Raw genomic sequence first — 25,431 nt, 5'->3', positions numbered from 1 at the left:
GGTCTCTTCCACTGTAAAATGAGGAGTGTGTTCTCACTGGTTGCCTGAACTCCGATAATGCCTTGCGAAGCTAAACCTGCCACGAGGCCCGACATGTGCTCAACACGTATTTGCTGTGATTATGAGTTTGGAATCTATTATTGAATGAGAAGAGTATAAGGAGAGGTGAAGAAGGGGAGCTACTGTGTGCTGTGCATTTTTGTGTATATTATTCCGTTTAATCCTTACAACAGCCCTATGAGGGGTTAGTCTTCCTACTTTACAGATAAGGATGCAGGCTCTTGCAGAAGTAGCTGGCCAAAAATCATGTCCTCAATGAAGGACAGGATCAAGTGTGAAACCCAAGGTCTCTTCAACTTCAAAGCCTGTATTTTTTCCACTTTACTGTGCTACTTTTAATTGGGACAAAATTGTATACACATAAAATAACCAAATAGACCAAATAATATAAGACCAAAACCATGGAGTAATAATATGAGTGATTTTTTTCATTCAGTCATTCATTAATTAGAAATCTTATTTAGTCCCAGATACTTTGCTAAGTGCTAGGAATACAAAGTCAGGAATCGATCACACTAGGTACCCATAGTTTTATAGGTGAGTCATAAGTGCATATAAATAAGTAAAAATAAAAAAGGTAAATGCTCATGAAGAAATATAACAATATGATTGGATGTTGCAACTAATTGTGGTTGGAGAAGGATGGGGCAAAGGCCTTACAAAGAGGAATACCTCGAACAGAGTCTAAGGGCTGAAGGGTATCGCGCACAGTGGACAGAGAGGAGGTGGGTGCAAACTATGGAACATCATATTCACAGACTCACAAGTTCCACATAACTGGGTTGCAGAGTACAGGTGAGGAAATGGTAGATGGGGCGAGATGGGGAGGCAAAGAGCTTGTGTACCGTGCTGTAGAAAGCTGGGCTGTCACATGGCAAAGGGCATGCCTATTAGGAAGCATGAAGCATCGAGACTGTTAATCCTGTTCATCTATCATAACCAAGAAGTTGAGGCCGCAGGTTGAACCAGATAGGTGCATTTTAGAGCTCTGGCTTTTGAACCCGTTCTGAATGTCTTTGTGGGGACAAATTGTTGTAATGTAAATCAAGTTTGTTATCATCACCTCTCTTTTCTACTTCATTTCTACCTCTGTGATTGCCCTTCTTAATCTGAAGGTGACCAGTCCTCTTAGGTTTTCTATTTATCTAGAAGCTCCTTTACAATGCTCCATTGACTCACATTTCCCCACATGCCTTGATGTCACTGAGCTAAAGAGCCAAACTAGCTGTAATGACTCAACGGGAGAAGAATGCATAAAATATTCCTATAGGTTTGGTATTGGTAATCAAAAGTTAGACTTGATAACTACAAAGAATAAATATTCCATGCTGTGATAGTAAATGTGTGTATATATATATATATATATATATATATATATGAATGTGTATATCTATATACACATACACATGTATGTATGTGAATGCCTTATAGCAAGTGTATATACTCACATATGTGTATATGTATCAATGCATATACATATATGTGTATATATACTCATATATTAGGTGTATAAATTACATATATAAATTGTGTATGTGTGCATATATATATTAGATATATAACTGAGCATTCCACAAGGGGAAACTATATATGTGATTACTGACAATTCTGATTATTTGTGCGCACCTCAGTGTCCTATGATGCCACCAGGGCAGAACTGGGAAACAGGGAGGATTTGGTTAACTAACTTGACGTATATGGAAAGAAGAAAACTGTGAGCGAGACTAGTGGGAAGAACGCATTAGGAGCGAAGGTGGAAATGGTGAGGGAGCCTCACTGGAAGGCCCTCTTGCGGGGACTTTGGCCCCTCTTCAGTCTGTGTTAAGCTGCACACTCTACTTAAAAGCAGTCAGTAATTTACAGAACTGGAAATGTCATCGTGGAGGCCGAAGATGACAAAAGATGAGAAAATGTACTAAGCGGACATGTCCAATTACTAGAGAATTGGATCAAAGGAAGCCTATCGGCTGAACTGTGGCTGATCTTATCTGTTTGGCTGTGTTTTAGAACCATGCGCAGTATGTATTCCTTCCCCTTGAGAATGGCCTGTCTATATCCCTTCAAAATCTTAAAAACTGTGTTTGGGAAGTTCTGGTTTCTGAGTTAACATCATCCTCAAAAGTTGGTTATTAACATTGTATTATATGCCGTCACATGTGGACTTACAACACACCTGTAGAACTTCAGAGCTGGAAATAGTCTGGTTCCTCGTTTTGTAAGAGAAGTGAGACCTAGAAGACTGATTGACCTGCTGCGAAATGACCAAGTTAGATCGTAACAAAACTGGGAGGTGAAACTACAGTCTTCCGATCTTTACTGTAACACTCTCTGCACCATACTATGTGCCTACCATAATCTCCTTGCAGCACTGTTCCAGCTTACTAAATTGTATCACTCGAACACTAAACTTGATTGTAAATGCTACACAGGAGAAAAATGGGTTAGTGCCATTGTTTCAGAAGCCTTGGTCTGTAAATTGCTTTGATTTATAGATAATTTATTGAGTGATTATCTTATTATTAGACTAATGCTTTATTTACTTTTTTATTGGGAAAACAGTCTTAGAAAACTAAGATATTAAAGACTTGAAAAATGGCTATTGGACATGTCCAATTACTATATTTCATAAAATTCTTAAAATGCAGAAATTTAGTGGACACATTTTGTATTGTGAATATATATTTAGCTGATGGAATATAACAGTTCAGATAGAATCATTTACAGCTTATTGAGTAAATAAAAGTGCTCCCATAAAGATTCACATGACATGTAGCTTTTATTTCAGGTAACTAATTTCTTTTTGAAAAATTGCTTAAACATAGATTTATAGGAGAGACTATCAGAATACCTCAGCACTTTAAAAACTAGTTTAAGTGAACCTAGACTTTACAGATTTAAAATATAAAATCAGGTGGTGAATATTAACTTTTAATGGTCTCTGATAAAAAGTTATTTAACTGTCTTTTACACTCTGGGTTATATTAAAAATGTTATGATATATTTCTGGATATTACTCATGAGAAGACAGATAGTTCATATTTATTTGTTTTTTTTAATATCGCATTCTGAAATAAAAATTTTACTAGCATTTTTGCTGGCTTGTTTTTAAGCTATTAAGTGACTTAAAATCAGATTGGAGTATAACAAATGACCCTAGTAACAAAAGAAAGTTTATTTTCATTTACACAAAAGTAAATGTATTTACTTGGTGAAGGGCATACCTTTTGGGATTGCAGATCTTTAAGGGAATCTCTTTTTTAGGTAATTTTTTATGTTTAGGACATAAGGTCAGAAGATAGTATGCACAAAGCGAGTCTCTGATTTGAAATACTAGCAAAATGCTCAACGCCCCATTTCAAGTTTATTTAGTAAAAAAGTGTTAAATTAGATTAAAAGGTTTCAGACAACATGGTGGAAAAAGACGTGTTAAAAAGTAAGATGAGGAAAGACTAAAGAGGGGCCCTTTGTAGACAGAGTACCTAGACCCACAGAATATTAAGGAGAAGGAGCCGTGAGAGACCTTCCCGGAGGACCGCCTTCCTAACGTGTGATGTGCTAGGTTGACGGAGTCACGAGAACAAAAAAGGAAACTTCGAGAACAGAATATAGATTTGAGTAAATCATATCTTTAACATTGCAAAACAGGAGGGATTGGTCAGTTTGGCACAATTATCTTTCTCTAGTCTGAGGCATCAAGAAGAAGAAAAACCCTCGGAGAATACCTGACCTTCCTTCGCCTGATTCTGCATGCTCTTCGCTTTTCATGTATCGTTTTCTTAGACCCGTACTTGAAGTATAAAGATGTAACAACAAACTTTTGAAGCCTTGCCTAACAGTATTCTTTTATCATAATAAAGGATACTGTTGCTATAGCTAAGTTTTATTAAGCAGAAAAGCAGGCCCCGCCAGCGCCCGCTCCAGCTCCGTCAGCATTTCCCTCGACCCCAGGTTCAGCAGCGTTAAGGTAGTAGATGGCGTTGCTGGCTCCACAGTGGCCGTCAGGTAGTGACGCTGCCTGGGTCTTGTGGCAGCACAGCAGTGCAGCAGTGAAGGCGCAAGAAAACACGTGCCCCTTCGACCTCTGATGTAGTGAGATGTCTGTTCCAGTTCTTTTTTTTTGTATATTTTATCAATTATGCTATTACAGTTGTCCCCTTATTCTTCTCCCATTCAATTCCCTCTGCCCTGCACCCCTTTCCCTCCAGTATTCCCCCTTCCGCCTTCTTAGTTCATGTCCATGAGTCATATACATAAGTTCTTTGGGTTCTCCGTTCCCTCTACTATTCTTAACCTTCCCATTTATTTTGTGCTGTTCTGGTTCTGGACTGATATGCTCAGCGCTGTATTAAGGTTGTGCAAGTGAAAACTCATCAGCGCTGCTAATCAGGTTTAACACCGGTTGTCGGGAGTTCGGTCCTTCCACGGGTGTAAGCTGAACCTTCTCCTTCGTGCAGCAATCCAAGTGGCCATTTCAGGAGTTTTTTAACTTCCAGCATAAAGAGAGATGATTTCTGTCAGCTGTAGGCTTGCAGTGAAGTATCAAGAAATCAAAAGAACAGAGATCAAAGAAAATTGCTGAACTAGGTGTTAGATGCAACCATTGATTTTTCTCCAGTTGTAGTTAAAAAAAAAATCCACAAAAATGGTAACATACAACAGTTGAATTTCTAATACTTTTCTAAGGCTAGTGATAGCTTCCTTCTTGTTTTCACATGTAGAAATGATTTTGTACAGCATGATATAATAAAGCAGATACATAGAGTTCACACTATTTTGTTGTCAAAACTGTAAGAGGATCTACCAAAAAAGATGTTTATTTGAAAAGTTCTGCAGTATAAAATGGGCTTTTAGACTAGACTTATGGACAACATTTATTTGCTGGGAATCTGGAAAATTCTGACATGCAATTGATCACTATTTTCCCACTATCTATAAATGCTGTAAAACAATACCTTTCTGCTTTACAAGTAAGACTTTGTTCATGTTAAGTATTCACTACTGAGTGCTGATGTTAAGGCTTAAATATGTAGCTTCATCGAAATATTAATTCTGTTTTTAAGTACTTAATGAGTGTGTGGATATCTTAAGTTTGATTCCCAATAGTTTCTGCGTACCAGTAATGTTTTAAAATCTGAGACAAACTGTTTTCATATTGGAATCCCATATTTTGATATATGATTTCCAAATGCTTATAATAGAACAGTATTTATTTTAAAAGGTGGTGGCATAGTTATTAAAAGTGAAGGCAAAAAGTTTATCTCACCAGCATTTATGTCTCATGCTATGTTTTAGAAGTCACTGGGATTGACTTTTTTTTGTCACTCTATATTTTTCAATTAAATAAGTCAGGTTGATGGATTTGAAAAATGTAAATATCCATAGTTCACTTTCTAAGCATTGTAATTTGTCATATTACATAGCATATACATTATGCAGCATAGGGAGATAAACAGTATTCACATTGGTTCCTGTAAACAGTCAGCGGATAGAAGCAGAGGTAAAAGTGTCTGATTGTATTCACTGATTCAATAACTTTAATAAGTTTTATGCACAGTTTTCATGTTTATGACATAGAGCAAATGAGAGATGCAATCACAGTTGGAAAATAATTTAATGCTTGTGTATTATCATATGGATTGTGTCAGCGATTTTCAACTGGTGTGCTGTAAGAATTTTTAAAATACGTAATACCTGAAGATTTAGTCAGGGGCAATGACCTCTTTTCCCTCAGACTGTCAAATAAAAAATGACAACAACCAACACAACAATAGCTGTGTTTTTATTTCTTTGTCAGATCAGGAGAAAAACATATATTTTGGTGTGTTACGGTATTTTACTAATTAGTTTATGTGTGCCATGAGATAAAAAAGGTTGAAAACTGCTGGTTTATACAAATGGCATTTCATATTTCAGTAATTTTTAGTCTGCTTCTTTGTTTATGATTTTAGATTGTAAGAGTTTTCAATTTATGTTTATACTTTCCCCCCCCCCACTTCACAGGCAGGATCACGAGACCATTCAAATCTCTCAGTTCCTTCAAGAGCTGCTCTTCAGGCTGAGACCATTGGTGTGGGGGATTTTTTGCCACTGAAAGCTGAACTTGACACAACGTACACCTTCTTAAAGGAGACATTCGTGAATTCTGCGCCCCTGACGTCGTCACACTCCTCTCCAGTAACTGTGTCTGCCAGTGCCAAAAGGCCACCTCAGATTGGATTATGACTTTACAAAATTTAAACAATGAAGGAAGAGTTAGCAGTACGATTAAAATTGTTTTAAAGGGGGATTTTCTTATCAGTTAAATTTTGTTCCAACTCAAGTGGCAGTGGGTTTGTACACATTCCGTGCCAGCTGGACATGTGCAGGTGTCTCTGCTTCCTTGAATAATGAAATAACCAACTTTCTTCCCCTCTAAGTTTTATTTATTATCACGGTCGCTCATTTTTATGTAACATAATTTTAAATGTTAAGGAATGACACATTTTGGGTAATTTCCTTCAGACTTAAAAAAAATCAATAAGCCATTTTAGTCTCTATCTATCAAAGTTGTTTCATACTTGTCTATTTTAAAGCAGGACGGCAATGCTTTAATAGGATTGAGAGAGCTATTTGAAATGTAAGCCGATGATTCCTGTCATTCCATGGCAGCCCTGCCATGGTTCACTGAGCCCCCTCTTCTCTCTTGTCAGCTCAACTGAAGACAAGCATTTAGTTGCAAACTTTAAGCAGGTTGTGCAAAACAGAAATGATGTGACTGCTTTTCCTCCCCCACAATAATGTCACTCCTGGTCAATGTGAGAAGGTCAGGTTGCTCCCTGTAAAGCTACATGATACCACTTGCCCATTTGAACAAGTTAAGTTAACTGCTGAATCTGGTCCCTGCAGGCACTGAAAACTCATCCTTTCATCACGGCTGCGTTTGATAAGAAAGTAGAGCAATTGCGCTGGGAAGATTTCTGCGGTAGGCTTAGGCCCTTTTTAAGGACAGCTCCCACACCCGTGTAGCAGGTAATATGTTTAGTATAAGCCGAAAAACTTCAAGGTAATGGCTGTTTTGACCTTCAAAATAGACTCCTTTTTTGTTTTTGTTGTTGGTCGGACCCAAGAGTGACGCCCATCTTTGATGCTGACAGAATTTAAAACAAGGCCATTGCCCTGCGTTTTCTGCCTTGTAGCACACAAAAGTAAAATTGTATGTCAGGCCGAGATGTCGGGGAGCTGACAAGATGCCCCAGTGACATTTCAGCCAGAAAGAGCAAGTGTCTTGCAACCAAGTGGTCAAATATCAAATAATAGGTCAGGCAGGAAGGAGCTGAGTTCTAACCACAAAGAGGTTTCTGGGAACTTACTTGACAAGCTTTTGGGCGCTTTGTGGCTTGACAAAGTGATGTTCTGTTGAGTATCGCTAGACAGACTGTTCTTTATCGCCTTCAGAAGATCAGACATTGACATTGATTAAACTCTTTAACCCTTAAAGGTTAAATCCTAGCAGTTCGCATCATGGTAAATGAAGAACAAAAGAATATCTGTAGTATGTATTTATTTTTGTATTAATCATTCAACTCCCGGTGATATTAACTTCTGCTGTGAACTGTAGTTTTTGACAGAGTTTTGGTACAACATCCATATTTTATATTACTTTTCATTGTGGAATTTGTTATGGGTACATTAGAAAATAATGGTATGTAATACGAAGCCTGTATCGTCTTAACTTTACAGGGGCATTTGATTCAAATATACCCAACTTCTGGTAATTTTTTAATTGGTCTTGGTAAATAAAATTTGTATACTTACTGCTTGGGTTCTAAGCCAAATTAGCCAAGTGGTTTGTGCCCCCTGCAGTAACACAGCACTGGTACTGACACACTGCACAGCACGGCTCTGTTCCTTGTAGGGCCGAGCCAGTAGAATTGGCGTTGTGCAAATTCTTAGAAAGCTGTTTATGTGGAGTAAAATTACATCCTTAACCAAATTTCCCTAAATTCTTTCTCTGGAATTCTTTTTAACCATTCTGGGTTTTGAGTATTACAGACCATGCCCTATGTAATATAATGTGTGAAATTCAACTTGCAACTTTATTGTAACACAGAAAACACTATTGGTTGTTTTTGCGTAGATCATAGAATAATGTCTGCACACCTGAAACTCTTTTCTGCCAGTCCATACAATGATTAAAATATTGTCTATACAGAAACTGATACGCAGCATTTTAGTTCATATAACATCATTTAGCTTTCAAATCTCACACTGCGGAGTGTTACCCTGTATCACTTGTCTCTGTGTGTGTGTGTGTGTCTGTCTGTGTTGTATCTATTTTTAGATCCTACTAATTTAAGAGGAATGAGAACTTTTGTAAACTTTTCCGTGGACAGACTTTTTAGTCTTCTTGCCTTAATTTTACAATCTGTTAATGGGCTAACACCAAAAATAAATGTATTGGTCTCTTCATATGTGTGGGTATCCAATTTTCCAGATACATTTTATACAGTAAATTCTGAACTATAAATTCAAAAAGCTTATTAAATCAAATCAAAGCATGTCACATTTATAACCAACTAGATGGGGAAGGCCATAGAGATAGAGAATGATCCTTCTGAGTGATCATTAGTATTCATTTTCAAATATAGTAATTTTTACACCATATGTTCCACCCCCCCAGAAGGCAGACCCAGCAGGAGGGGAAGATTTAATAACACATCCTACAGAGATCTGAGGAGCTCCAGACCGCTTATGAGGGCCCGAGTGACCAGTTGCTGCATGTGGAAGACCTGCATTGGGCTGGCAGGGGCAGTTGCTCTGTCAGCCTCTTCGCCTCCTTAAGAAGGACATGGAAAGGAGGCATTTCTCGGGACAATGACTTCAGATACTCTGTAGGGGAAAGGAAGTTTTACTTTACACCTTAGTGTGTGGACTTTCTTACCTTCTGTGGTCTTAAAAATACCTATATCATCCATCACTATTAAAAGAATTCTTAAAGTTACTATTTTGATACTTAAGTGACATTTATTGAGGCTTTGCCAGTGATTTTTAATATAAACATTTCACCATGAAATAATAAATACAAAGAGGTATAGGAAATTGCAAGAATTGCCAGTTCAATAATAACATAGATAACTTTTTTAAATACCAGAAGATCGATAACTTTACTAACTGTCTGAGTCCTATTAAACTTAGTGACTGGATTTTTCACATTTATAATATATGCTGTCATCGAGTGCTTAATGAGATCATTACTATGTTTACCAGTTAGATCTGAATTCATTCTATAGACTATACTGAACAATGGTAAATTGCTCCTATTTGACTTTGTGCTTTTTATAGATACATTTTCTAAAATAAAAAGTGGAAAGTAAATAATATTTATTGAGCAACTATTCAGTGCCTGTCATTATAATAAAATTCTGATGTTCTCACAATAAACCTCGGAGTAAGTATTTGCATCACCATTTTGTAGGTAAATAACTGAGCATCTAAAATGTTAAACATTTGACCACCTAACACCACACGAGCCCAGAGCTGTAACTCCAAAGCCTGCGGGTTTCCCCTCTGCCAGGCCTGTTTTCCAGTCGTAATTAGCATATTTCAAGAGAAGAAAAACTTTTTAAATTGTTCTGACCAGTTAGGAATTGTTTTGAGAAGTATGTTTTGGTTTGAAATTTAGATCCCTTATCCATTAAGTAGACAAAATAAAACACATCTATTCATCCACATGACTAGTAATGAGAAGAATAGTGGAGTTTGTACCTGTCTTTCAGAGGATCTAACTCTGGGCCGAGGGACTGTGTGTATACTCTCGGAGACCGACCCTCCATTGAAAGACACTGATGGCAAGCCAGCCTGAACAAGCTGTATCTTCCCGATGGAAAGTAATGACGTGTGCTCAGTATGCTGATCAAGAAAGCATTAGCTTGTATAACTCCTAGGATGGAGATGGGGATAAAATAAAATATCTTTTTGGGACTAGTGTGGTACACTGAGTAATGACCCTAGAGATTTTCATGCCCTAATCTCCAGAACCTGTGAATGTCACCTTACATGGCAAAAGGGACTTTACAGGTGTGACTAAATTAAGGATCTTGAGATTGGGAATTTAATAATCTGGGTGGGCCCTGGATGAAACCGCAAATGTCCTTATATGAAGGAGGCAGAGGGTGACTCGACCACAGAGGAGAAGGCAATGTGATGGTGACAGCGGAGGCTGGAGCCCTGTGCCTTGAGGATGGAGGCTGGGGTCCTGGGCTGAGGGGGTCAAGTGCGGCTGGAGGCTAATGGGGCCAGGAAGCAGTCTTCCCCAGGAGACTCCAGGACGATGAGAGAATGAACTTGTGTTAAGCCATAAGATTGTGGTAGTTTGTTACAGCAGCCATGGGAAATGAATACAACCAATAAACTTTTAGTGTTTTTTTAAAAAGATTAATACATTTCTTTCAATATTTTCAAATAGATAAATCATTCCTTCTTTTAAATTATTCTCATTGGTTACCTTCATCACTTGAATTTCCAAATATTTTTAGGTCTCCATTTTATATTCCTGGCTTCTGAATGTAGTAAACAGTGATTGCCTACATTGGGACATTTAGTCTTTCTCTGTTGCCATCATTATTTGTTATTTTTAATTCACTTGTTATCTCAATATATATTTTAATTTCTATAGTTTTAAAAAGGTATCATGCTTTAAATGTATTAAATTTATCTTTAAGGTCAACTTTAAATGATTGCATTTATTTGATTCCACTTTTGTTGGCAGTTTTATAGCTTTTTTTATAAAAGAAATTCAATCTTGAAAGAATTTATATTATTCATAGCTCAGAATGGTGATTTGGGGTTTACAAATCCAGAGCACTTTCCCTCACTTTTTACCCCATGGGGTCAACATCCGTCCCTGGTCATTTATCCATGCCTCGTATTACAGGGGAAGTAAAAGAATTTTAATAATTTCCCAAACAGGAGAATCTTTGAAAATTGTTATTGTATAATATTTGAATCTATTTTATCTTTCCTTCAGTAAAGACATACCGTTTTTCTCCCTAATAGCTTAGTTCAGTGAGAGCGATTTTAGCTGAAATGATCATGTTCAATATAATGAAACCTAAAGTATGAAGATTTAAACCTATAGGGTTAAATATTTCAAGTACAACAAAAATGAAACAAAACAAACTAACAAAAGCCTCTGTTCTCTAAGGAAAATATTCAGTCCTCGTGGCTAAGTGAGGCATAAATGTGTACATTTACCTATTGGTAGAAGAGCTGTCTTTTCTCTTGACCCCCGGCAATTTTGCTGTGTTTTTTAAAAAATTTGGAGCAACTTTACTGTAAGACTCTTCCCTGGCTGTGGAATGGGCCCACAGGCACACAGATAAGCAGCGGCCCTGGGAGCTTGCACCCTGCGTGCCTGCCCTTCGTGCCTGCGAGTTCTCCCCAGCCCCTCCCTCCACAACCCTTCCTGTTTGTCAGCTTTGAGCAGGTCTGATGCTAAAGTCTCCCAAACTGCACTTTCTTTGCAAATTAAAGTTCTATGGAGATTTCAGAGGAAAAACTTGGCTTTAATCTTTGCAGTGGTGAGACCTAGTTGATATTGTGTACTAGAAATTGTAAAATATCTGGATACACTATGGGAAGGGGATAAATCAAAACAGTTTTGCTATTTTTCTCTAAATTGTGTGGTGAGTTTGTTAGGTGCTTAGATGTTTTCAAAGCATTGACCTTAATGCTGGTCATGCAATGGAAGCCCCTCATTGGTTTGGAAAGCTACTTGGTTCATGTTGTCTGAAGACAGTTTCTGCAGTTTAATTGAGTCATGCTTCATTGTCTGTTATTGCATGTTAATGCCAGTGAGAAGCTGATTGTTGACAGACTCCTCCCAGGGAAGCAGCTCCAGAAATGTTGCGCTGCTGTGGAAACTACATGAAACACAGAGTCTTAGATCTGAAGGAGACACAGCTGACAGTGGATGAGCCATCAGAGATTCATAAATATTCACTGATGACGAGAATAGAAGAGGAGCTTCCCATTCTCAATACATCCCTCCTGTGTTTTGCAGTGTCTGCAAAAGAGGGCATCTTAAATGCAACCTAGAATGCATGGAATTGTATTGGATGCCTCGTGAAAAGCACCTCACAAGAAATAAACATAGGGTGTATAATAGGACATGTCATTTTTGCCCTTTCCAACAATAGTAAAATTTATTTTTCTATAGTTTTCTAAACTGACCTCTGGTCTTAAAGTAAGAGGCTTCTGCAGTAAAACTGCATGGAAAACTCTGAAACTTGGATACTACCTGCAGTTCATTTAGGACCTGAGGTTTAAAGGCTACTGCTCACTTTAGTGACCTTGATGGACAGCTAGCTGACTATTGAGTTCATTTTAAGTGCTTTCATAGTTACGGAAGCACCAACTTGAGTGAATGCACTCAAGTTTTCCTCTGGGCTGAGGACTATAGAAAGATGACTATGAAACAGAGTTCACAGTCACAGTGAAACTGTGCCTTCAGATGACGGTAGTGATGCTCTTGCTGAAGTGTGCTGGAGTCCAGGACTCCTGGAAGGATACAACAGGGCTGCCAGCAAGCACAGCTTCGGAGGGCACCACCTATGTCTTAGTCTGTCACTATGCACAACCTGTAGAGCTGCAGCTGGATGCCATTATCAACTTCAAGGTCATTTAATATATGTGGGGCTTCTTATTCTCTTTGGTCTGTAGGGAGGCAGAATCCCTGTTCTCCGTAAGAGAAACTCTTGAGGAAGCCCAACCCAGTATTCCCAGCATATCAAGTTAATCAGTGCAAACGCTGTGTCACTTTATAACTAAACACTTTCGTGATTGACAGTTACTCATTGGCTAGGTTCATCACTTTGTAACAGTTTGTATTCAGATAGGAGTACATGCCTATGTTTTTTAAAAATTACAACTTTATTGAGGTAGACTTTGCATATCATACAATTCATACGTAGAGTTTAGTGTAGTCCAAGGATGTGCAACCCAAATTGCCACTTTCTCGTTCCAAACATTTTCGTTACCCCAAAGAACACTCCTTACCCAGTCACCCCATAGGTGGGCACTCTCCGTTCCTCGGTCCTGAAGACCCTGGCAGCCAGAATCTACTTCCTGTCTGTTGGGGTTACCTAGTCCGTATAGTTCATGCAAATGGGATCTCATGTATTTCCTTTTTTGATCTTTTTTTATTTAGGATGATGTTTTTAAGTTATGTTCCTTTTGTAGCATATATCATCACTTCACTCCTTTTTGTGTGGAATAACATTCCGTTGTCTGAATATGCCACATTTTCTTTATCCGTTCATCATGTTGACTGACATTTGGCTTGTTTCTGCTTCAGGTTTATTATGGAGAATACTGCTGTGAACATTCTTTGACAAGTTTTTGTGTGACACATTATGTTTTCATTTCTCATGTATGTACCTGGAAGGCAGTTGCTGGGTCATATGGTAGCTCCAAGTTTAAGTTTTTGAGAAAGTTTTAAACTCTTTGCCAGAGTGACTGTACTGGTTTACATTCCCACCAGCAGCGCAGGAGCTTTCCAATTTCTCCACCTCCTTGTCAGCATTTGTTATTGTTCATTTGTTTTTGTTTTTGTTTTCTTTTGGGTTTTTTTGTTCATCTTTTTGACAGTAGCCTTTATAGTGGGTGTGAGGTGGTATCTCATTGTGGTTTTGATTTGCATTTTAATAAAGAGTAATGGTGTTGAGCATCTTTGCATGTGCTTTTTGGAAATTTGTATATCTTTTTTGAAGAAATGCCTATTCAATTGCCTGTTTTTTAAATATATTTTATTGATTATGCTATTACAGTAGTCCCATTTTCCCCCCTTCACTCCCTTCCCTCCTGCACACCCCCTCCCACCCACATTCTCCCCCTTTAGTTCATGTCCATGTGTCTTAAGTTCTTTAGCTGCTACATTTCTCAGATTATTCTTACCCTCCTCCTGTTTATTTTCTACCTACCATCTATGCTACTTATTCTCTGTACCTTTTCCCCCTCTCTCCTCCTCCCACTGCCCGGTTGCTAACCCTCCATGTGATCTCCATTTCTGTTCTGTTCCTGTTCTAGTTGTTTGCCTAGTTTGTTTTGTTTTTGTTCTTGTTTTAGGTGTGGTTGTTAAGAACTGTGAGTTTGCTGTCTTTTTACTGTAAATGTTTTTTTATTTTCTTTTTCTTATATAAGTCCCTTTAACATTTCATATAATAAGGGCTTGGTGATGATGAACTCCTTGAACTTGACCTTATCTGAGAAGCACTTTATCTTCCCTTCCATTCTAAATGAAAGCTTTGCTGGATAGAGCCATCTTGGATGGAGGTCCTTGCCTTTCATGACTTGGAATACTTCTTTCTTTCCAGCCCCTTCTTGCCTGCAAGGTCTCTTGAGAAATCAGCTGACAGTCTGATGGAAACTGCTTTGCAGGTAACTGTCTCCTTATCTCTTGCTGCTTCTAGGACTCTCTCCATTTTTATCTTGGGTAATGTAATTATGATATGCCTTGGTGTGTTCCTCCTTGGGTCCATCTTTTTTGGGACTCTCTGAGCTTCCTGGATTTCCTGGAAATCTACTGCCTTGCCAGATTGGGGAAGTTCTCCTGTATTATTTGTTCAAATAAGTTTTCCACTTGTTGGTCTTCTTTCTCTTCTGGTACCCCTATAATTCCAACATCTCTTCTGGATGTTGGAATGTTTAAAGATGTCCTGGAGGTTCCTAAGCCTCTCCTCATTTTTTTGAATTCTTGCTTCTTCATTCTTTTCTCATTGGATGTTTCTTCCTTCTGGTCCACTCTATTGATTTGAGTCCCAGTTTTCTTCCCATCACTATTGGTTCTCTGTACATTTTTCTTTATTTCACTTAGTGTAGCTTTCATTTTTGCATCTAGTTTGTGACCAAATTCAACCAATCCTATGAGCATCTGATTACCAGTGCTTTGAACTGTGTGTCTGATAGGTTGGCTATCTCTTTGTTGCTTAGTATTATTTCTGGAGCTTTGATCTGTTCTTCCATTTGGGCCTTTTTTTGTCTTGTCATGCCTGTTACCTAGTGAGGGGTGGAGCCTTAGATGTTCACCAGGGCTGGGTTGTAACACTGTATATGGGTGAGGGGTCTGAAAGGGAGCAATGTCACTTGCTGTGCTCTCTGATGGATTTCAATTACTCTCCCCACTTGCCCCAAGCAAACTGGGCCCTTCTGGTACTGGTTCCTGGGTGGGTGGGCTTGTGTACATTCTAGGATCCTGTGGGTCTCTCCATGGAACTCTCCTGTGAGGCTGGGAGTTTCTCCTGACAACTCAACCCCCACAGGTGTTTTCAATTGGTGTTTTGAGGCTTTATTTCCCCATGCTGGAGCTCTGGGTTGCGCAGGCTGTCTCGCTCCCCAGTTTGGCCTGGTTTATCTGAGCACAAATGTGGGATTGTCTGGTCCACCAGCTGCCTTGGGTGCCATGCCCCATTCCACAGTCCGCTGCCTCACAGGGTCGGCCTGCTGCTGCCTTGTGTGCCCGGGTCTGCCAGCTGCCGCTTATTTTGCTACAACCCCTCTCAGCCTGGCCACCCAACTCTGCCCCTCCTACCAGTCTGGATGAATGTGTCTACTTTAATTCCTTGGTTGTCAGACTTCTATGCAGTTCAGTTCTCTGTCAGTACTGGCTGTTTCTTGTTTCTAAATTTTTGTTGTCCTTATTTTGGTTGTGTGAGGAGGCACAGTGTGTCTACCTATGCCTCCATCTTGGCTGGAAGTCCCAATTGCCTGTTTTTCAGTTGGTCTATTTGCTTTTTTATTTTTGAGTTGTGAGAGTACCTTATATAGTCCAGATAAAAGAATCTCTCTTTATATGGATGTGTGTGAGTGTGTATGATATGAATCTATAGATTGGGCTGCTTCCATATCTTGGCACTTGTAAATAATGCTGCAGTGAACATAAGGGTGCATGTGTTGTTTCAAATTAGTGTTTTGGGTTTCTTTGGATATATTCTAAGAAGTGGGATCACTGAATCTATAGATTGCTTTGGGTAGTATGGACTATATATATATATATAAACACAACTCACAGTGTATATATATATATATATATATATATATATATGTATATATATATATATATATATGAGTTGTGTTTTCACTTATTTAACAGTGTCCATTAAAACACAGAAGTCTATAATTTTGGTTAAGTGCAATTTACGTATTTTCTTCTTTTGTCACTTATGCTTTTGTTGTTATATCTAAGAAACCTTTGTTTAACTCACGTTCACAAAGATTTATTCTGTGTTTTCTTCTAAGAGTCTTAGAGTCTTAGCTCTTACCTTTAGAGCAATGATTCATTTTGAGTTAATTTCTGCATACAGTGTGAGGTAGAGGTCCGACTCATTCTGTTTCATGTGGATATCCAGTTCTTCCAGCATCATTTGTTAATGGGCTGTGTTCTTTCTTCATTGAGTTGTCTTGGCACTGTTTTCAAAGATTATTTGGCCATAAGTATAAGGGTTTTATTTCTGGACTCAATTCTTTCTAAAAAATATTTTATTTATTTATTTTCAGAGAGAGGGGAAGGGAAGAGAGAGGGAGAGAGATATCAATGTGTCTTTGCCTCTCATGTGTCCCCCACTGGGAACTGGCCTGCAACCTAGGCATGTACCCTGACTGGGAATGGATCCACAATCCTTTGCTTCACAGGCCTGCGCTCAATCCACTGAGCTATACCAGCCAAGGCTGGACTCTTAATTCTATTCTATTGACATGTATATGTCTATTCTTAGCCAGTACCACACTGTCTTGATTACTATAGCTTTGAAGTTAAGTTGTGAATTGAGAAGTGTGAGTCTTCCAGTTTTATCATTTTCTTTTCAAGATCGTTTTGGCTACTCTGTATCTCTTGCATTTCCATTGGAATTTTAGGATCAGTTTTTTTGTCAATTTTTGTACATCTGTTGAGGTAATTACGTGGTTTTTGTCCTTTATTCTATTAATATGATATGTTCCATTCATTGATTTGCACATGTTAAACCAATGTTGCATTCCTGGGATAAATCCTATTTTGTCATAGTGTGGTGCATAATCATTTTTTTAATATAATGTTTTTGTATGCTTTCCATTACCAATTAGTCCTTTTATACCCCTAGCAATCACCTCACTGTTGTCTATGTCCACAGTTTACATTTTTGCTCAATTCCTCCACCCCCTAACCTCCCCTGTACCCCTGGCTGTCATCCGCTCTCCATCTATGAGTCTCTCCCCATTTTCCTTGTTAGTTCAGTTTGTTCATTAATCTAATGAACTCCACATGTCAGTGAAATCATAAGGTATTTGTCTTTCTCTGATTGCCTTATTTCACTTAGCATAATGTGCTCAAAGTCCATCCACACTGTTGCAAAAGGTAAAATTTTCTTCCTTTTTATGGTGAGTAATATTCCACTGTGTAAATGTCTCATAGCTTTTTGTCCACTCATCTACTGATGGACACTTGGGCTGCTTCCATATCTTAGTGATTGTAAATAATGCTGCAGTGAACACAAGGGTGCTTATGTTCTTTCAAATTAGTGTATTGGGTTCCTTTGGGTATATTCTAAGAAGTGGGATTGCTGGGTCCAAAGACAGATCCATTTTTAATTTTTGAGTTATCTCCATACACTTTCCTCAGTGGCTGCACCAGTCTGCATTCCCACCAACAGTGCAGAAGGGTTCCCCTTTCTTCACAGCCTCACCAGCAGTTGTTGTTTGTTGATTTATTGATGACAGCCATTTTGACAGGCATGAGATGATATCTCATTGTGGTTTTAATTTGCATTTCTCTGATGATTAGTGACATTGAGCATCTTTTCATGTGTATTGGCCATCGGTATGTCCTCTTTGGAAAAGCGGGACTTATTCAGGAGTTTTGCTCATTTTTTAAATTGCGCCGTTTGTTTTTTTGTTGTCAAGTTTTGTAAGTTCTTAATAAATTTTGAATATTAACCCTTTATTAGATATATTGGTGAGTATGTTCTCCCATTCTGTGGATTGTCTTTTTGTTTTGTTGATGACTTCCTTTGCTGTGCAGAAACTTTAATTTGATGTAGTTCTATTTATTTTTTCTTTTCCCCCCTTGCCTGAGGAGAAAGATCTGATAAAATATTATGGCGAACAATGTCCAAGATTTTGCTCTCTCTGTTTTCTTCTAGGACTTTTATGGTTTCAGGTCCAACATTTAAGTTTTAATCCATTTGAATTTATTCTTCTGTATGGTGTAAAAGGTGGTCTAGTTTCATTTTTGTGCACATATCTATCCAATTTTCCCAATGTCATTTATTGAATAAACTATCTTTGGCCCATTGTATGGGCTTGCTTCCTCTGTCGAATACATTTGACTATAGAGTTGTGGGTTTGTTTCTGGGCTCTCAATTTCATTCCATTGATCTATGTGTCTGTTTTTATGCCAGAACCATGCTGTTTTGATTACTATGGCCTTTTAGTGTAGTTTGGTATTAGGTAGCATGATTCTTCCAACTTTGCTCTCCTTTCTCAGATTGCTATTGTTATGTAGGGTCTTTTGTAGTTCCATATAAATGTTTGAAATATTGGTTCTAGTTCTGTGAAATATTGAAATCTTTGTAATCTTGATATAAATTGCACTGAATCTATAGATTTTGGGGGGTAGCATGGACATTTCAATGATATTAATTCTTCCTACCCATGAACATGGGATGTGTTTCCACTTATTTGTATCTTCACTTTCTTTCTTCCTGTCTGATAATTTTCTGAGTACAGGTCTCTTACATCCTTGGTTAGGTTTATTCCTAGGTGTTCTATTCTTTTTGTAGCAATTGTCAGTGGGATTATTTTCTTAATTTCTCTTTCTGTTTGTTTGTTATTGGCATATAAAAATGCAACTGATTTCTGGATATTAATTTTGTATCCTGCTACTTTGCTGAATTCATCTATTGGTTTTAGTAGTTTTTTAGTGGAATCTTTGGGGTTCTCTATGTACAGTGTCATGTCATCTACAGATAACGATTGTTTTACTTCTTCCTTTCCAATTAAGATGCCTTTTATTTCTTCCTCTCGAATGATTACTGTGGCTAGGACCTCTAGTACTATGTTGAATATGAGAGGTGAAAGTGGACATTTCTGTCTTGTATCTAATCTTAATGGGAACACTTGTAGTTTTTGCCCTTTGAGTATGATTCTGGAAGTGATTTTTATTCTTCATTTTGTTTATGTGGTGAATCACAGTTACTGATTTGTGAATGTTGTACCATTCTTGCCTTCCCAGAATAAATCCCACTCGATCATGGTGTATGATCTTTTTGATGCATTACTGTATTCAGTTTGCTAATATTTTATTGAGAATGTTAGCATCTATGTTCATCAGGGATATTGGCCTATAATTTTCTTTCTTTGCAGTGTCTTTATCTGGTTTTGAATTAGGGTAATGCTTGCCTTGTAAAATGAGTTTGGTAGCCTTCCCTCCTCTTGAATTTTATGAAATAGTTGAGAAATAGAGGTGTTAGTTCTTCTTGACATGTTTAGTAAAATTCACCTGTGAAGCCATCTAGTCCAGGTCTTTTGTTTGTTGGGATTTTTTTTTATTATTGCTTCAGTTTCAGTAGGTGTAATCTTTCTATTCAGATTCTGTGATTCTTTCTGATTTATTTTTGGAAGATTATATGTTTCTAGGAATTTATCCACTTTATCCAGGTTGTCCAGTTTGTTGGCACATTGTTCATAATATTTTCTTATAATCCTTTGTATTTCTTTGCTGTCAGTTGTTTCTTATTTCATTTATTTGGGTCCTTTCCCTTTTTTTCTTGATGAATCTGGTTAAAGGTTTGTTAATCTTGTTTCTCTTTTCAAAGAACCAGCTCTTGGATTCACTGATCTTTTGTATGTATTTTTTTTTGGACTCTATTTCATTTATTTCTGCTCTGATCATTATTATTTTCTTCTTTCTACTCATTTTTAGTTTTGTGTTTAGTTCTTTTTCAGGTTCCTTTAAGTGTTAAGTTACCCTGTTTATTTGAGCTTTTTTATTTTTATTTTTTTTTTAGATAGGCCTGTAATGCTATGAATTTCTCTCTCAGCATTGCTTTCTTTGTGTCCCACAGATTTTGGATTGTGTGTCCTCATTTTCATTTGTTTCTAGGTACCTTTTGGTTTCTTCTTCAGTCTCATGTTGACCCATTTGTTGTTTAATGGCTTGTTATTTAGCTTCCCTGTCTTTGTGTGTTTTTCAGTGTTCTTCTTGTAATTGATTTCTAGTTTCATAGCATTATGGTCAGTGAAGATGCTTGATATGATTTCAATATTCTTACATGTGTTGAAACTTGTTTTGTGTCCTACCATGTGGTCTATCCTAGAAAATGCTCCATGTGCACTTGGAAATACTGTATTTCACCATGTATAATGTGCACCCATGCTTTTGGCCCAAACTTTTATTTAAAATTTTTAATCTAAATTAGTATTTATTTATATTTAGACATTTGTTTTTTTATATTATACAAAATTTTAGCATTTATTTTTGAACAGATTATGGTACAAGAAATTTTATGTAACCAATAATTACAAAACATAAGAAGAGAGATACAAGGTACAAGAAATTTTATGTGCCAGTATAGATATGGAATTAGCACTACCCATGTATAATCTGCATCCTTATTTTTCACTACAAAATTTGGGCATAAAAGTGCACATTATGCACTGCAAAATACAGGTATGTATATTCTGCTGTTTGGGGGTTAAATGCTCTGAGGATATCCATTAAATCCATTTATCTGATCAAGTGTGTCATTTAAAGCCACTGTCTCCAGGTTGATTTTCTGTGTGGAAGATCTATCCATGGAAGTCAATGGGGTGTTAAAATTTCTGACTATGACCATATTTCTGTCCATCTCTCCCTTTATATCCATCAAGATTTTATTTACCTATTTAAGTGCTCCTCTGGTGGGTGTGTAAATGTTTACTAGGGCTATATCCTCTTGTTGGATTGTTCCCTTTATCACTATGTAGTGTCCTTCTTTGTCTCTTATTATAGCCATGGTTTTAAACTCTATTTTGATGGATGCAAGTACTGCTACCCCAGCTTTTTTTTCCTTTTCCATTTGCATGAAATGTCTTTTCCACCCCTTTACTTTTAGTCTGTGTGTATCTTTTGATCTGAGATGTGTCTATTGAAGGCAACATATATATGGGTCTTGCTTTCCTACCAATTCAGCTCTCCTGGGTCTTTTGCTTGGAGCATTTAAGCCATTTACATTTCAGGCAATAGATACGTATTTAGTGCCATTTTATTGTTAGATGATTTTTCTCTTCTTCTTTCTTCTTTCTTCTTCAGATAGGCCATTTAACGTTTGTTGCAGTACTGGTTTGGTGTTAACAAACTCCTTTGGCTTTTTCTTGTCTGAGAAGTTCCTTGTTTCTCCTTGGATTTTAAATGATACCCTTGCTGGGTAAAGTAGCCTTGGTTATAGGTCCTTGCTTTAAATCACCTTGAATATTTCACACCACTATCTTCTGGCATGAAATGTTTCTGTTGAGAAATAAGATGACAGTCTAATTGGAGCTCCCTTGTAGGTAACTATCTGCTTTTCTCTTGTGGCTTTTAGGATTCTCTTCTTGTCTTTAAGCCTTGTTATTTTAATTATGATGTGTCTTGGTGTGGGCCTCTTTGGGTGCAACTTGTTTGGGATTCTCTGAGCTTCCTGGATTTGTGTGTCTTTTTCCTTTACCAGATTAGGATATTTTTCAGTCTTTACTTCTTCAAATAGGTTTTTGATCCCTTGCTTGCTCTTTTCTCCTTCTGGTATCCTCATGATGTTGATAGTGTTATGCTTCATGTTGTTCAAAATGTTTATTAAGTTCTCCTCATTTTTAAAAATTCTTTTCTGTTTTTGCTTCTCTGCCTGGGTGTTTTTTTTCTGCCTTGTATTCTTTTTCTAAAAATATATTTTATTGATTATACCATTACAGTTGTTCTATTCCCTTCTTCATTCCTCTCCACCCACACACCCCTCCCCCACCATTCCCCCCTTTAGTTTATGACCACATGTCTCAAGTTCTTTAGATTCTATATTTCCCCTACTATTCTTGCCCTCCCCCTATCCATTTTCTACCTATCATCTGTGCTACTTATTTTCTCTACCTTCTCCCCTTTTCTCCTCCTCCCACTCCCCTGTTGCTAACCCTCCATGTGTTCTTCATTTCTATGGTTCCACTCCTGATCTAGCTGTCTTCTTGGTTTGCTTTTGTTTTAGGTGTGGTTAATAACTGTGAGTTTGATGTCCTTTCACTGTTCATATTTTTCATCTTCTTTTTCTTAGATGAGTCCTTTTAACATTTCATGTAATAAGGGCTTGGTGATGAACTCCTTGAATTTGATCTTATCTGAGAAGCACTTTATCTGTCCTTCCATTCTAAATGAAAGCTTTGCTGGATAGAGCAATCTTGGATGTATGTCTTTGGATTTCATGACTTGGAATACTTCTTTCCAGCCCCTTCTTGCCTGTAAGGTCTCTTTTGAGAAATCCGCTGACAGTCTGATGGGAACTCCTTTGTAGGTGACTGTCCCCTTATCTCTTGCTGCTTCTAGGATTCTCTCCTTCATTTTGGTCTTGGCTAATGTAATGATGATGTGCCTTGGTGTGTTCCTTCTTGGGTCCAACTTCTTTGGGACTGTCTGAGCTTCCTGGATTTCCTGGAAGTCTATTTCCTTTGCCAGACTGGGGAAGTTCTCCTTTATTATTTGTTCAAATAAGTTTTCCACTCGTGGCTGTTTTTTCCCCTTCTGGTACCCCTATAATTTGGATGTTAGAACGTTTAAAGATGTCCTGGAGGTTCCTAAGCCTCTCCTCATTTTTTGAATTCTTGTTACTTCACATTTTTCTGTTTGGTCATTTCCTCCTTCCTTCTGGTCCACTCCCTTGATTTGAGTCCCAGTTTCCTTTTCCATCACTATTGGTTTCCTGTGCATTTCCCTTCGTTTCAATTAGTTTAGCCTTCACATGTTCCTCTAATTTATGACTAAAATCAACCAGTTCTCTGAGCATCCTGATCACCAGTGTGTTGAGCTGTGCATCTGGAGAGGTTCGCTATTTCTTTTTCACCTAGAGTTATAGGCTCTGGGGCTTTGAGTTCTTCTTGAGCTATATTTTGGACAGTTCGTGCCTGTTATATATGAGGAGTGGAGCCCTAGGTGTTCACTGGGGCAACTCAGTTGCTGGGTTGTGACGTTGTATGTGGGGGCGGGGTCAAAGGGGAGCAATGGCGGTCTTGTCTACTGCCTCCCGCAGCCGGGGCCTGCGCGGTCCGTCCCACCATGCATGAATGTTTGACCGAGGTCAGCCCTCCTCCCTGTGCCCTTACTGGGTCTGCCCCTGGGGCTTGCATAGTCCGTCTCACTGCTCACTCCTCTGCCGGTTTACCTGCACGGGAATGTGTGACTGTGGTTGGCCAGCCTGCCCTGCGCCCTCACTGGGTCCACCCGCTGCCTGGGTGCCTGGGGTCGGGGGATCTTTCCTGTCCGACCCTGCTCCACTGCTGGCTCCACCCCTCTTACCAGTCCAGTTGAACAGTTCATTGTTGTTGGACTTTCGTATAGTTCAATTTTCTGTTCTTTGGCTGCATCTTTGTTTACTAAACCTTTGTTGTATTCAAATTTGGTTGTGGGAGAAGGCACAGTGTTTCCACCTATGCCTCCATCTTGGCGGAAGTCCCTGCCTTGTATTCTAAATCACTGATTCAATCCTCAGCTTCATCTAACCTACTATATATTCCTTCCATGTATTATTAATTTTGGATATTGTGTTCTTTATTTCTGACTGGTCCTTTTTTATAGTTTTTATGTCTTTTTCATGCTACTTAGTATCCTTATAATCATTACTCTAAACTCTATGTAACAAATTGCTTGCCCTCATTTCATCTAGCTCTATTTCTGGATAATTCTCTTGTTTTTCATTTGGGGTCTATTTCTTTACCTTCCCATCTTCGCCGTTTCTTTGTATTTGTTTATATGTATTAGGTAGCTCTGCAGAGACTCTGGTGTAGGCCTTTGTCAGACACTGCTTATGACTGGCCCTGGTCAACCTGTTTGGAGATATCAGAAATCCACAGTGTGTGGCTCCCTCTGCTGGGCCTGTTTGTGTGCAGAAAGAACCAGGCTGAGCACCAAGGCTGGCTTTTATCAGGATCAGGCCCTGGGAAGGGTCATCTGAAGTCTCATAGAATTCCCAGAGATCTGCTTTAGTTGTTAAACTAATCAATAATGTAGCCTCAAGCTGTACTCAGCAGCCCAAATTAAGCTCCACAGGGTGAGGCAGAGCAATTACTGTGGGTGGGGCTCCTGCTTCCCGGTATGCTGACGCCACTTGGAAGGGAGTGCTCTGCCTGGGAAAGATGGCTTCTGCAGTGTGGGGAATATCTCAGCACAAGGATCCTGGCTGCTCTTCCTTCAGTTCTCTCTCCTGAGTCACCAACCTGAGACTCTCCTCAACTGCCTCTAGAATACTCTGCCCTTCCTCTTCTGGAACCCAGGATAAGTGGCTACAAATGAAATGTTGTGTGTTGGCCCTTGAAGAGGCTGTCTGAGTTTCCAGCCATCTCTCCCTGGCAGACAGAAACCCTACTGCTTTTCACAGCTGGGTGTTAATTGGGCTTCTTTTCTGGCTCTGGTGCTATAGGCTGGGGAGTCCAGCTTGGAGTTTAGAGCCCACACTTCTCGGGGCGAACTCCCTGGCTGCTGAAATATACCTCCAGAACTTCAGCTGCCATCTGTGGGGGCCCAGCCAGTCCTCTTGAGTCTCCTCTGCACCGTGCACCAGTCATGTTGTGGTGAAGCCTTCTTCCGTCTGTCCGGGGTTATAAGGCTACTCTCTTGCTATTGTTTAGTTGATTATTCAAGATGATTTCTCCACAATGTTGTTGTAATTCCAGGTTGGGAGGAGGTTAGTGTAGCTTCCACTTTCTCCAATCCTTTTTTATAAGGCTGCTAGATTCCCTTTGCTAGGATTTGTTGATGATCATTCATCTTTATTCATAAGAGATATTGGTCTGAAGTTTTCTTGTGGTGTGTTTGTGTGCTATGAGGATAATACTGGTCCCATAAAATGAATTTGGGAATTGTCCTTCCTCTTCTGTTTTTTCAAAGAGTTTGGGAAAACTTGATCTTAACTTTTTTTTATACATTTAATAGAACTCACCATTGAAGCAATCTGGGCCTGGACTTTTCTTTGTGGGAGTTTTTTAAACTACTAAAGAGTGTTTTTTAATCCTCATCCGAGGATATGTTTATTGATTTTAGAGAGAGAGGAATGGGGTTGGGGGAGAGAGAGAGACATTGAGGTGAGAGAAAAACATCAATTGGTTGCTTCCCATACATGATGGCCAGGGATCAAACCCACAACGTAGGTATTT

General features: G+C 38.5%; 1 protein-coding gene across 3 annotated transcripts in view; it reads left to right on the top strand.

The window, feature by feature from the left end:
• CCDC171 (coiled-coil domain containing 171) overlaps window positions 1-8,508 on the top strand; it is a 313,810-nt gene extending 305,302 nt beyond the window's left edge. For all 3 annotated transcript variants that reach the window (XM_037061926.1, XM_037061927.1, XM_037061925.1), the window contains one exon: window positions 6,061-8,508. In XM_037061926.1, the coding sequence (XP_036917821.1) occupies window positions 6,061-6,282 (222 nt within the window). In that variant the 3' untranslated portion in view covers window positions 6,283-8,508. The remainder of the gene's footprint in view (window positions 1-6,060) is intronic.
• The last annotated feature ends 16,923 nt before the right edge of the window (window positions 8,509-25,431 follow it).

This window comes from Sturnira hondurensis, unplaced genomic scaffold, assembly GCF_014824575.4.
Source record: "Sturnira hondurensis isolate 20B ecotype Veracruz unplaced genomic scaffold, ASM1482457v3 Scaffold0013559, whole genome shotgun sequence".
NCBI lineage: Eukaryota > Metazoa > Chordata > Mammalia > Chiroptera > Phyllostomidae > Sturnira > Sturnira hondurensis.
This window is presented reverse-complemented; position numbering and strand designations above follow the sequence as displayed.